Source organism: Rattus norvegicus, chromosome 7 (genome assembly GCF_021556685.1).
Source record: "Rattus norvegicus strain SHRSP/BbbUtx chromosome 7, alternate assembly SHRSP_T2T, whole genome shotgun sequence".
Taxonomy (NCBI): domain Eukaryota; kingdom Metazoa; phylum Chordata; class Mammalia; order Rodentia; family Muridae; genus Rattus; species Rattus norvegicus.
In genome coordinates this window covers 68,821,293-68,835,076 of record NC_141540.1, presented here as the reverse complement: position 1 = coordinate 68,835,076, position 13,784 = coordinate 68,821,293, and the positions used below count along the sequence as shown (strand labels likewise).

At 40.5% G+C, this 13,784-nt stretch overlaps 1 protein-coding gene across 6 annotated transcripts in view; it reads right to left on the bottom strand.

Moving 5' to 3' along the window:
- Window positions 1–13,784, bottom strand: part of Tafa2 (TAFA chemokine like family member 2) — a 475,874-nt gene that overhangs the window by 257,092 nt on the left and 204,998 nt on the right. The window contains exon 1 of one of the 6 annotated variants that reach the window (XM_087559019.1): window positions 8,337–8,606. The exons of the other annotated variants lie outside the window; for them this stretch is intronic. Within the exon in view, the coding sequence (XP_087415145.1) occupies window positions 8,337–8,431 (95 nt within the window). The 5' untranslated portion in view covers window positions 8,432–8,606. Of the gene's footprint in view, window positions 1–8,336; window positions 8,607–13,784 lie in introns of those variants that run through there. 6 annotated transcript variants of the gene reach the window in all.

Here is a 13,784-nt window from a genome sequence, read left to right as displayed (position 1 = left end):
TGTTAGAGGGTGGACCGGAAGGACAGTAACGACTGGACTATAAAAAAAAGATTAAAGATAAATATTTTTGTAAAAGGTAGTTTTAAACATGAATTGTTTTTAACATTTACTTCCTGGTCGTGACTTGTTCATTATGCCTTCTTTTAACTTGTCCTCCTATCCAACGGCATCCCTGAAATTGCAGTTTAACGGACCCCAAAAGGAGTGCCTTATAGCTTGAACCCTAAATGCAAAGATCCTATTTGTCCTCTCTTATTCTTCTATTCCCAATACTCTGCCATCGAAAGGCTTCTCTTGCTTCAATTCCCTTTCCACCTTGTTTCTGTTCCTCTCTTGTTTCACAAGCCCCACTTTTTACTCCCCAACTTCCATTTCTCATATGCCCGCCTCTTTAAAAACAGCTTATGGGCTGGAGAGATGGCTCAGCCGTTAAAGGCTAGGCTCACAACCAAAATAAAAACAGCTTATGTGCATCAACTTAACCCCGGGTAAGCAGTGGAGTACTTGGTGTGCATTTTGCTTCTGTTTTTGACTTCTACTGTTTCTTTTATTTTTGCATCAGATTCCTAATATCTGTCCATATTCCTAAAGGCTATCCACATTACTTTATTTATATCTAGTGCATTGCCTCTATGTGTGCTGTGTTAAGCATGCACATTCCACATCATATTTCTCTGTCTCCATGGTACATGGTTTTGCTGCTTTCTGGTCTCAAGTACCACCTCCTTAGGCAGCTGTACAAGGGGATGAAAGATCCTCATTAGACATTCTCCTGCACCCCTGTGAGGTTTCTGCTGTGAGTGCCAAGGCCTGACGTGAGGGGCTGTGAAACACACTTTAAACACTGCTGGCTTGCTTTCCACAACTATTCTCACCAGCAAGTAGGACAAAATTAATTATAGACATTTTTTCTTTAAAATGCTCACCTAATGCTTTTCATATATTTAAAATTGCTTTAGCTCTATCCTACCCCCATGGATCCAAATTCTACCCAAATTTAGTTTGTTTTTGAAGGAGGAGGAGGAGGAGGAGGAAGGGGAGGAGGGGGAAGAAAGAAAGAAAGAAAGAAAGAAAGAAAGAAAGAAAGAAAAGAAGAAATGAAGTGCTTGTTTCAGAAATCCATCTATCAAACCCAGGTTGTATTATTTTAAAGGTGCGTTCAATTATATTTTGTGTATGGAACAGTGTTTAATTTACATTTCCAATAAAGTATCATAGTGGTAATTTCCCCCATCGTGTATATATCCACGCACACACATAACCATGTGAACAGTGTACTGGGTACAGCCACAGACAACTAGAAGAGGTTTAGGATTGTGTCACTCACCCCTCTGACACTGTGATTCTCCTTTTCTTTTGCTTTTTCTCATTTTGTTCTCAAAATTTTAAAGGGAATTTTTAACTTGTTTTGCATTCTATCTTACAAGCTTTAAAAACAAAACGTACACGTTTTAAAATGCTTCACAAAGTGCGTTATTCAGTTAAACTTTTATCCCTTGCTAGGGCAGGAGGCACAAAATGGAGAGGCCTCACTGAAACAGGAGAAATCTGAAATAGCATCCTGGTGAGGGGTTGCTGTTCTCACTAGCGTTGAGATGGGGTTGGCTGTATGAGACAGATTTCTTGCTTTTCTACCAAGCCTTATTAGAATTACGATGACAATCTCTCCGAAGGGCCATTATGAGACAAGGCTGCTGTCCTTACGTGCACACACTGGAATGAACTAAACATCCTACTTTATATTGTACATAAGACCTTTAGACTAAACTAAAGGAACGTGAAAGGACCCGAGGGCTTAAACACCATCCTGGGATCTAATTACAAAAGCAGGAGAAAGTGAAAGTTGCTTTGAATCTGAAGTTGAGCTGATCATGCTGGTTACTTTCTCAAAGTCCCATTTCATTCCTGGTGACAGGCAATGCCGCTTCAGAGCAGCTAATCAATCAAACAGACTCGTCCCTGCCCTGAGAACTAGCGACTCATCCGCAACACTTGTGGGCAAGATATTGAGATTGTTTTCAATTATGCAAGATGGCCAAAGTATGGACACATGTGGGATGAGTAGAAATATCTTGCAAACAATTTCAGGACAGCTTATTTTGGCCTGGCTGTGCTTTCATTCCCAAGACTCGCAAAGGATGAAGGGTGAAGCCGAAAGCCATGGAGACATTTAGCCTTAAGCTTCGGGGGGAAATCAATAACGGTTTGTTATAGTGCATTACTTAGGAATAGATTCTATAGCATTCTGAATGCTGTGTGATTACTAGTGGCGAGAGCCCGCTGAAATGATCTTGGGTAAACCGGAAGTCTAATTCTTGGGTTTCTACTACTTCTGAATAACAATCTCCCCTGTTCAGGGACATGGAGTTAGCACACTGGGCTGAAATACAAACTTTGAAAGAAAATAAACCACCCCTTCACTTCTCTGGTTTTTCTTGCTTTATAAGAATATTTCTTTCTTTTTGTTGCTATTTGGGGATGAGAGAAAAGAATTTTATCATTTTTATTTCTAATGAACCATGTCTTTTGAAATATCCAATGGGACTATCATTTTTTTCCTTTTAAGAGTCATATGCTGCGTTATGTATAAAATAATTTTGGTCCCTATATTTAAATGTGAAATGTGGATCTGCATAGATCCTAGTTACATTTACTGTTTAAATGAAGCATGCATTGGTGACCAAAATACTGCACCATTCTGTGTTTCTCAACCTGTTTTCCTAACTCGGACCATACCCAGAACACCTAGATTTCCCTGTCACCAGTAAATGGCATAGTGTCCCCAGTGGGACCTAAGTAAACAGCCACTTAGGGGTTCTGTGACACACAATCTTTCCCAACATGTTTGCTGTTTTTCCTATTTATAGAGAATTAAGCAGACTCTGAAAGATAAATATCATGTTTCTTCTCATGTGCAGAATCTAAATGTGCCTGTGCATGTGAATGTTTTAAAGGAGACACAATATAAGAGGGGGAAGAAGATCTCTTCAGGAAGGGAAAGGGGGACAGAATGGAATCGAATCCATATGACATGTAAACAGAAGGGGGCACTATTATGGGGAAAAGAAGGGGACAGCAAGACAAGGAAGGAAGGAAACTGACCCAGTGGGTAACTGGGAGAGACAAATATGGCTAAGGTATAGTGACACACACATGTGAGAAGGCTGTAAGGAAGACCATTGGCTTGGATGCTAACTGTAAATTGTAAAATATTCTTAAAGTTCAAGAAAAGAGTGGCCAGTAGGTATATAAATGATTAAAGTTCAAAAATTTAAAATGTCTATTAACTACCTATTGACAATTGGACCTAAAATTACCTATTTCTTCAATATAAAACTCACCCTGCCTTCTTGATGATATTATTTCTATCAAATACAGTATAATATATATATATGTACATATGCACAAATATATTTATATATTTAATATTTTGGAAACAAGGATAACTAATTTCTAATAGTGGTATAGAATATGACTTATAAATAGGCTTTGACAGAATAAGAACTGGAGGGGGACAGTAGTCCTTCTACAGGGGAGACTTGCTCTCCTCCTCGCTAAAGCCATCATGTGCTTCAGTTACCTCAGTGTAGACAATGGTCCCCAAGCAGCCACATCTTACAGAATTAATTACAATAAAAATAATACCAGTTATTTTGTCTTATCTGATGCTGTTCACCCCACCTCCAAATACAAACAAATTAATTAAAAGTAGCATTTCCCCCTAATTTTAAGCACTCAGAATCCTAGGTTGGGAGAGGAAACATCTCTCTTTCCCCTTTTCGAAATTCAGAGCAAACAAGCCTGCAGCTGTCCTAGCAATCTTGTTAGGGCAACAGAATCCAGGCTCATAAATCATAACGTGTTTCCTCACAGCATCCTCTTTACACGTAGCTGAATTAAAAAGCCAAAGGGTAGGAGTTGAAGAATCTCTGGCTTCTGTTAAAATGAGTGCTGTGGTTATACATCTCTGCCTGCTTTCTAAGCCAGTAATCCATCAAGGTCCAGGACAAAGAAAGAAATAGTTCTGAGCAAATGCACATGTGTACTTCTTTCTTTCTGTGTGTGTGTGTGTGTGTGTGTGTGTGTGTGTGTGTGTGTGTTTGTCATTGTGCAGTCTCATGCATAAATTGTTTTGCCATGTCCAAAGTGAATTCACCTTCCAAAAACCCATAAAAATCTGTGCCCTGAACAACCCTTACCAAGTTCTGTACTTCCGAGAATAAGATGATATCTAACCCAGGAATAGGCTGTGGCCTAAAAGCCCCTAAATTATTCACGATCTCCTCCATGCTAAATAAATCGGCAGAACAAGTACATAAAGCAATTGTGTAATACCTTATAAAACATCTTTTCGGTAGAAGGAAGTGAGTGGACAGACACAGAAATGTCGCCCCACAGTGAGGCACGCTTTAATTTCTCAGGAGAAAAAAAAAATCTGCTGTTCTTGTAAATTGCCAACTTAAATGGAGACTAAAGACAAATGTTTGTCGAAGCGAATTAAAATCAATGAATTTCCCTAAGGCTTGAAACATATAAAATAAGCCAAAGGTTATACATCATCACCACAATGAATTAGTGCTCAATTAGTGTTCTAGGGAGGATGAACTGGCACTTTTGACAGACACAGGGGAATGCAGCCAGTAGGGAGTTTGTCCAGACTTGTCCCCTTCCTCAGGGCTGTCAGGACATGCCTTAGGGCCCCATCCAGAACTGTATACAGAACTTGACACCTTACTTCATTGCTCTGGGTGGGGGTGGGGAGGAACCCTTTCTCATAAGGCAGCTGCTTGGAGAAAGGTGTTTTGTTGGTTTTGTATTCGTTACTCATACATGCCCTCCTCCCTCCCTAACATGATCTAAGGCTTTCCAAGCTATAGACAATTAAAACCGACTAAACACATTCCAGAGTGCTCCAAGATTTACAATGGGGAAGAGGAGGGTGACTCCATAGAAAGACCAGCAGTTTCAACTAACCTAGACCCCCGAGATCTCTCAGACACTGAGCCAGCATCCAGACAGCACACACCAGCCAATAGGAGGCCCCTAACACATGTACAGCAGATGACTGTATGGTCTGGACTCAATGAGAGAAGATGCACCTAACCCTCAAGAGACTTGAGGACCCAGGGAGAGGGGAGGTCTGGTGGGGTGGGGTGGGGTGGGGACATCTCCTTGGAGACGGGAGGTAGGGAGGAAGAATGGGATGAGGAACTGTGAGAGGGCAGACCAGGAGGGGGATAAGGACTGGACTGCAAAAAAATTAAATAATAATAATAAATATAAATAAATAAAACAAAAAATATTAACACAAAAATATCTATGTTCAAACAATTAAGATCAAGAATCATTTGGGAAATAACAGAATCAAAATAAATACGTGAATTCGTAGGAAGAGGTAAATTTTGCCGGTGATAACCCATTGCGAGCATTGCTCCAGTGACACCTACTGTGCTCACTGTTCCAGCAATACCTACTGTGTGCACTACACCTTTACAATGTTCTCAATTTAGTCCATTTATCCAGCAAGTGTTCGTGGCAGTAACTTCAGTGCACGCTGCAATTTTAATTTAAAAGTTTTCCTTGAGAAGCAATTTAGGTTCTGATCTCAAAACCCAGCATATAAAATTATCAATCAAAGCGACACTCTATGGGGAGACTAAGGCTTTTAACTGAAATGTCCAAGAGTGTCCTGAGGTAGTCTATCCTATCCTGGCAATGGAGTACAGAGGTGACTTAGTCCTTACCACACAGCTTGTGCCACCTCTTGTCCCGAATATCGTCATAGGCTGCTATTGCAAACATGACTGGGCAGGATGCAGCCTGTGCAAGGCAGGGCTCTCTGCTGAGCTGCGGGATGTGATATTCTAAGTTCTTAATTGATGTCACACAAGCCGAGTAGACATTTTATTTTGACACTTAGGGATACAACTTTCATGCTTGTCTCAACAGAAACAATCCTGCCTCGATAGAGAGGCAGGCAGCAACAGCATCTGCGAACAGACCCAATTTTTCTTCTCTAGCATGAATATATTCTCAGTTGTTTAAATCCCTCTTACATAGCACAGAACAACGGTAGCTTTAGACAGAAAGAGAAGACTAAAAGTGCGTAATCGTGCACTGATTTGACCAGCACTGAGGATGTGGCCCCGTATAGGATGCTGTATACGCTACTGTGAGTTGGGTGTCAGTCCATCCTCAGTGCTCCAGACACTGAGCAGCAATAAGGAAATGTAAAATAACTCCCTGGTGTTGCTTCGCCAACGTAGACAGTTGCCCTTATACAAGGTCAAAGGTAACACTTACCTTAATGCAACAATGAGGTTATCCCTCCTCTCCCCTAAGACTCGTGCGTAAGACATACTGAAAATACAGATCCTCCATTTAGCCTCCCATACAGAGAGCACAACATTTACAACTGCATGACTCCTGACAAATCACTTCTGGCCCACCAGGAATACAAAGCAGGGGATCCCCAAGCTGTAACTGTTTCACAAACCCTTCACCTCCGCCCTCCACCTCCACACCCTCCTCATTCACCCTGTCCGCCCCCCGCCCACCCCCGACTTCTCAGACCCAGAGGACCCAGAGCTGAGGAGAAGCTTGTGTTAAAAGAGAGATTCAGCAGCTGGCACATCTTTCCCCATACCCATCCATACTCCGAGAGCAGCATCTGGCAGGCTTCTAATCTTCCTCAGGAAACGTATAGAAACTCTCCAGAATGGGATGCTGTAAACAATATTGCCCTCAAAACCTCTTAAAATGTAGCGAACAGAAGAATAGAGAGAGGAAAAGATACCAATTACCTAAGCCAAAACGTGCAACTAGTACGCCTTAAATGTCTATCCGCCCTTACTATTTCAGCGATTTTAGTAATTGAAAATCATCCTTTCTTCAGTGGTTTCACCTCAAAAGCAGTGCTCTGTACAATTCAGTCTGCGATAGCAATCAGCTGAAACATTAATTCAATATTGTCCTGAAGAACAGTTGTCTACCTGTGGTACCAGTGCCGCTCGCCACAGAAAACTAGCTAGCTCCATACTGGGAACGCGGCGAGTGAGAAATTCCATCTAACCACTTGGGTTACATCTTAACAGCTAGTTCTTGGAAGACAAAGGATTTTAATTAAAACTAAGAATTCAAACTCAACACAGCTATCGTCTAATGAAAAAAAAATTATTGAGCTACCAGTGAGGACTCTAAGCTTTCTGTTAAGGCTCTTTTCTCCAAAACTCTGTGAGCTGTTGACTCGTTCATTCTTTTATTTGGCTGTTAATTTGAGTGTCTACTGTGAGCTATGCACTATACCAGTTTCCATCAGTCTCTCGGTTTTCATTTTCTTAAAGGCTAGTGTTTAATTCGGAGAATCGTTGTGGACACTAAATGGACTATTTATGTGTAACGCCTACCCAGCAATAAAGCACTGAGCAATTATAAAGCAGCTCTTACAAAACAAGCTAATTTCTTCCTTCTGCACTTGATCATCTCCACGGAAAGGTAGGCAAGAACGAGATGAAAAAAAGAGAGAGCTGTGTGTATCCGATATATAAATTATGCACGATCAGCATGCTATACAAATGCAAACAAGAGACATACAGTCTGTTGATTTGATGGAAATGGAGAGGCAGAATATTTGGGTAAAGACAAAAATGACTTTAGTAAGCCCCCCAGAAGACAACTGTACATGGAATTAAAGGTGATTTTTAATTTACTGAACAATAAAGCAAAAGTGACTGTAGTACAGGGTGCGCTGTGCTCTCTTCTGGAATTGGATTGTTTGAGTTTAGCTTTGCTACTTATGGATGCTGTTAATCTCTGTCCCTGAGCTCCTTGCCCCATAAATTAAGGCCAGCTACCACATCTGCATGCTGGAATTGCCAACCTAAGGATAAACAATTCTTTTTATTTTTACTAAGGAGATAGATTATCAAAAGGAATGATGCCTATTAACCAGTTCAGTGAATTCACCTATGAATACATACAGTTTTTAATATATATTCTCAATTGAAAAATCTACGAGACTTCACGCTGCCCACATTAAACTCACAACTGACCCCCAGGCTCTTTTAAAATCTTATCTGGCCATTTATTAGCACACGTTTCTCATGACTTCTGACAGAGATTCTTTAGTTCAGTTCAGCCCCTCCTCTCGTTAGTTCTCTCCACTGGCACAAACACTGTCTGTGTTGTTCATTGTTCTGGTTACAGTCATTTCTGTCTAAAGTCTCCAGTTCATTCTCTCTTGGGCCCGTTATGATGATGTCTTAGTCCCTGCTTCTCTTCTCAAAACAGCCCCTATGGAGATCATTGATGATCTGGACATGGTCTTCCCCACTCACCTGCCTTTCTCGGGGTCTCTCTTCTCCTCTGCTGAAGAGAGTCTATCATCACTGATCAGATCCTTCTTTTGTAACAGGAAGTGACCTCGGAACATGGTTTTCCTTGACTTCTCTTCCTTGTGATTCCTTTTCAGTTTCCTGGCCTCTAAACATCAGAGCAAGTCTATGCCATCTCCACGGACATCTAGTCTTCTGACACGGAAGCACATTTGGCCTAGTGATGAAGCAGTGGCTTTGCCTGCAGTTCCACCATGTAAGTAGTAGCTCAAACTGTAAGCAGAGTCCAACAAGAGTCCTTGTCTCAGTAAGTAAGCTAGAAAGTGACCAGTGAGGCTTCCACACACATGTGCATGTACCAACATACATACTCACGTGCCCACACAGGCAAACATGCCTACACACATACACACTGCATAAACAAGCGTGCATATGAAAAAAATAAAAAGGCCTACACATCTGTAGTTAGCCATGGAGTCCTCTTCTAAGAGGCTACACAGCAAGCCGGTCATAAGTTCCAAACGCATTTCCCTCCACAGGCCACCTTTCTGGATCTCCGGTGCTATCTTTCTCTCCATCAGCATTTGTAGCAAGGTAATAGTTTTCTCTTTCAAATGGACAAGCTACCAGTGACCCTCTTCATTTTCACCTTGGGTACCTTTGGCTGTTTTCTCCACCTGCCACGCATCTGCATGGAAGTGAGACTGTACACCAGGCCCCCACCCCAATCAAAGGCTCATCAATTGTTTTCAGAAATGAGATTATTCATTAAGAGGAATTAACACTTCGTGGGTGTAGCTTCGTTGGCACACAGTCACAGAAGACTCCCTGGCTCTCTGGTGCTTAAAACCATTTTGCCTTCTCTTCCAAGATATTCCCCTGAGCCTTGGAGGTAACGGTGGCTGCCGATGTGCCCAGTGAGTCTGAGCTACTCTTGCCAGTTATTCTCCTCGTTGGCCCCGGGTGTGGCTTTCAGAAATGCTCTCTATCTGCTGCAAAAAGAAGCTTCATGCATGTAGACTAAGGGATACACTATGCCATGAATACCGATGCTAAAACAAGGCCTGAATAGGGATAAGAGCAGTTGACATGCCATCATTGATGGGGACAATGACAACTGCTGAGGGAAGTTAGTTTTTCAGAGTGATGAACTCCCAAATGGTTATCCAAGTCATCAGTCCTAAAAAAATTACATACAATCAACACTAAATGGACTCAGCAGTTTTCACACACACATGTGTATGTGTGTGTATATGTGTGTACATATATATGTATATATATATATATGTGTGTATATGCATCTTAATATATGTGTGTGTTTGTGTTCATGTATATATATAATGTGTATGTGTAAATATACAAGTTGTGTAAATATATGTGTGCATGTATGCATGCACATAATATATATGTGTGTGTATGTATGCACAAAATACATATTTTTAAGAGACCATGCAAGTGAGTAAAGTTGGGAGGAGTAGATGGTACTCCCTAGGGAAGAGCTCACCAATTGACTATCCAGTGCCAAATGACCAGCTCTGAAAACTTAAGGCAAGAAGCATGATATGGACCCAACAGGGTACATTTAGGAATGTATATGTATGAACAAACACATGTTTCAGTGTAATAACACTTAATGAAAAAGAGTCCATGAATTTGAAGAGATAGGGGATGGGTATGTGGGAGGTTTGGAGGGACGAAAAGGAAAAGAAATGTCATTAAATTACAATCTCAAAATAAACAAGCCTGAGGTGATCGCATAAGCTTGTGATACGAGCATTTCAGAGGCAGAGGCTGTAGATCTCAGTGAGTTTGAGGCCACCCTGGTTTACAGAGCAAGTTCTAGGACAGCAAGGGCTACACAGAGAAACCCTGTCTCAAAATACCAACCAAACGACAAACAAACAAAATGAGGCAGGCCTTGAATTTGAGAAGGTAACATGGGAGGTGATGAGGAAACGGAGAGAGGAAGAAAATGATGTAATTATATTTAAGTTAAATTTTGAGAAATAGTAAGAAAATGAATAATTATGAGAAGACTTAAAGCAATATCCCTCCATAAAAGACTATAGAAGCAATATAATACTCAAGACCTAAACTGCATAACATTGTCATGGCGCCACCCATTATAGAGACCAAAGCAACACTGCTACTCTGAAACATAATAGTTGTTCATGAGTAACTGTAACACAAGGATTGTCCCCAGAGAGATGGGAGCAAAGCAAAGAAGGCTGCCCCAGGAAGTTCATGGCCATTACAGGGTTCAGATATAAGTGTGTAGCGATTTTCTTTGGAGTCTTTTGCTCCTTGGAAGCTTTGCAGAATGCTACTTGCTGTGCACAATAACAAATAACCTTAAAGACACAAAGAGTCCTCTTGGTACACTGAGATCAGCAAGATAGAAGATTGGCAACAATATGTATCAATGATGCGAGAAATGCACCTGTAAGAAATGCAGCCGTAGACCTTTTATTCAATGAAGAACTTTGCTCAGTAGACTCTCACCCTTTGTCTCATTCATGTTCATGACTGAAACCTGCATTTCTGTGAATATTCCAAGAAGCTAGTAACTTATAAATGACATAATAGTGTGTGCTCCCTTCAGCTTTTACCTTTCTCAGTCACCCGACCTTTGAAAGGCATTGTGAATTTGCTCCTTTGATGCCCTGTTTGTTGATAGGAGCTTGGCTCCTCTGGATTTGACATGGTATGATAGAAAACTGTCCTGGCAGCCAAGGCTCCCTGGTTTAACTGGACAACTCACACCAAGAATATGTAAAATATTGTATCGGTCTTTCCTGCTGACACAGCCTCTGTGTGATATAATTTTAGCTAGTTGTGAGGTACACTGCATTATCAGAGGATTGAGCACACATTTGGCATCCTCACAACTCCAAAGCAGGGTTTTTACACTGATGTTTACATCTATCTGATTGTTTGAAAGCTTCTAATTGCTATCTTAGTGTTATCAAAATTACTGTATTTTCTTTAGTAATTTGATGGAACTTATCTCCATTAATTTTAGCTAGAATTTTCTTATCAAGTTAGTATGACTTAATTATTAGTGCTATGATCAGTTGTGTTGGTTTTGGTTGTCACTTTAATTAATAACATGTTTTACACAATACTGTTTTCCTCTAGTGTTTAAATCATGTTAAAATATATTTCCCTCTGATGTAATTTTTCCGGGTCACTTTTTTTTCAAATCTCAATGTACATCTGACTATCATTTGTTTAGCTCTGAACTAATCTATTATTTATCCTGGACCCCCACTGCTACCACCACCTTCTTTAATTTCAGAAAATGGAAACTCTATTCAGAGGAAACTTCCCCGGAGTTCCCTCCTTCTTCCAAATGCTGCCAGAGGCCTTTGGTTTGTTCTATTGTCTCCTTGTGGGAGATTTATTCATTATCCAGCCAGTAGTCAGTATCTGTTTTACCTCACTCAAAGGCCCTCTGCCTCTCCTGTGCACTTCAGGCCAGACCCTCCATGTTTCTGCCCTCACATTTTTTTAAAGATTTATTTATATATATATTAGTACACTGTAGCTGTCTTCAGACACACCAGAAGAGGACATCAGATCCCATTACAGATGGTTGTGAGCCACCATGTGGTTGCTGAGATTTGAACTCAGGACCTCTGGGAGAGTAGTCAGGGCTCTTAACCCCTGAGCCATCTCCAGCCCCCACATTTTTAAGGTCCATCTCTATCCATATAGAGTGTGGATGCTTACAAAATGAGCCACTGTGCTTCTGAAATATTTGAACAGCCTCCCTTTTCACTCTGTTTTTTTTTTCAAAACAAACTTACTTAGTGGCCACTCCTTACTCGCTGCCTCCCCCACCTTGTTTTCTGCTCCGGCTACATAGCTCTTCATTTTCTCACAGCGTCCATCCCTCCACAGAGCCATGGGTGTAGAGAATTGGATGTTTCAAATTCTTTTTTATACCCTGAACCAAGAACAGGGCCGAGTGATTCCATATTTACCCTAAGAATAGACAGCACAAGTGAATATTTGTAACTCATTGTGTAATTCTGTAATGATGTGCTAAGCATTTGTGGAAATTTGAATAGAAGCTCACACCGTGGTCCCTTATTAAGTAGAAGAAGGCGACACCTCAGAAAAGTATCTGCATTGTATATTCCAGATCTCACACTGGAGATTGATAAGTGTGTGTTTTAGCCAGGGTGGGCTCTTTACACTAGGTTTCTGTGAGCCTGCTGTGCGCAAGCATCCATGTATGCCTCTGTTACCTGAAGTGACCCATGTTGTTATGCATTTGAAATGCTCGTCATCTGAGTCTAAAATCCATATATCTGTCACGTATCATATTAATCTCTTTTCAACACCCTACTTATCCACATAATTTCTCTAATATTTGTTAGTGTCTCTATTCTCAGGATTGCAGCTTTTTAACATTTGTAAAAAGACACAGTCTCATGGACACGTGTGACTAATACCATGTTGTAGGTTACATGCGTGTTGATCATAACTGCTCAAGCACACAACTGGGGATTTTCTTAAAGGATTTGTTTTATTGAATTGCCACCCAGAATGCTCTTGATGGCTAAATTAGGTGTTAAGCTAACATCTGAATGCAAAAGAATGCAAGGCACATGGATATCACAGGTATCCTTTGCTATTATTTTTTAACGTCATAATAGATTGTGGTATAAGTGCCTACTTGCCCTCTTTGGTTTCTGCATCCTTATGCTTCTGGTTTTCTCTTCTTGCCTATGGACTTATTCTTCACCATCTCCTGGTTCTTTTCCTATAATCTCAACTTTAGATGCTGCTTAGAACTGGGCCATCTTCTGATTCCATATTCCACATACCCTGAACAAATTTACTTTTCTTTATCTCTAGCAGAGAGACAACTGTCTCCTGGGCATAACAGTTATGAGAAGACAAACTTGATTCATAATTAAATAAGTCAGAAAGCAAAAATGAATAAATGCATGTCCCTATGACTGGCACCCAGATTCCTAATTTGAGTCATTGTAATACAGTGGCAGGCGACACAAGCTTTCTTGACAAGATCAATCAAATGCTGCATTCACTCACCACCATATAGCCGTCACCCACAGAGCTGAGAACTTGACAAATGCTGCATTTTAGAAAAGCAAATATATAATAGCATGTCTCTTCATCTACTGAGGAAGCTTCAACATTTTATATGCATGAAAAATGCATATATACGGTCAACATGGTGAGACTGCATTTTAACAAGTCAGATTTGGAACAAGAAGTATATCAGAACTATGGGGGCATGCTCATAATTTATACTTCCAGTATTTTAAATGGCATAAAGATGAAATACATGGTAATGTGCAAAAAAAATGTAGATTCTTTAAGATAATGAGGGGAAAACTTTTACATTTTAAAAAAAGTTTAAAATAAAATTAGACAATGAAAAACGACAAAAGTAGACTACATATGGGTGATTGAACA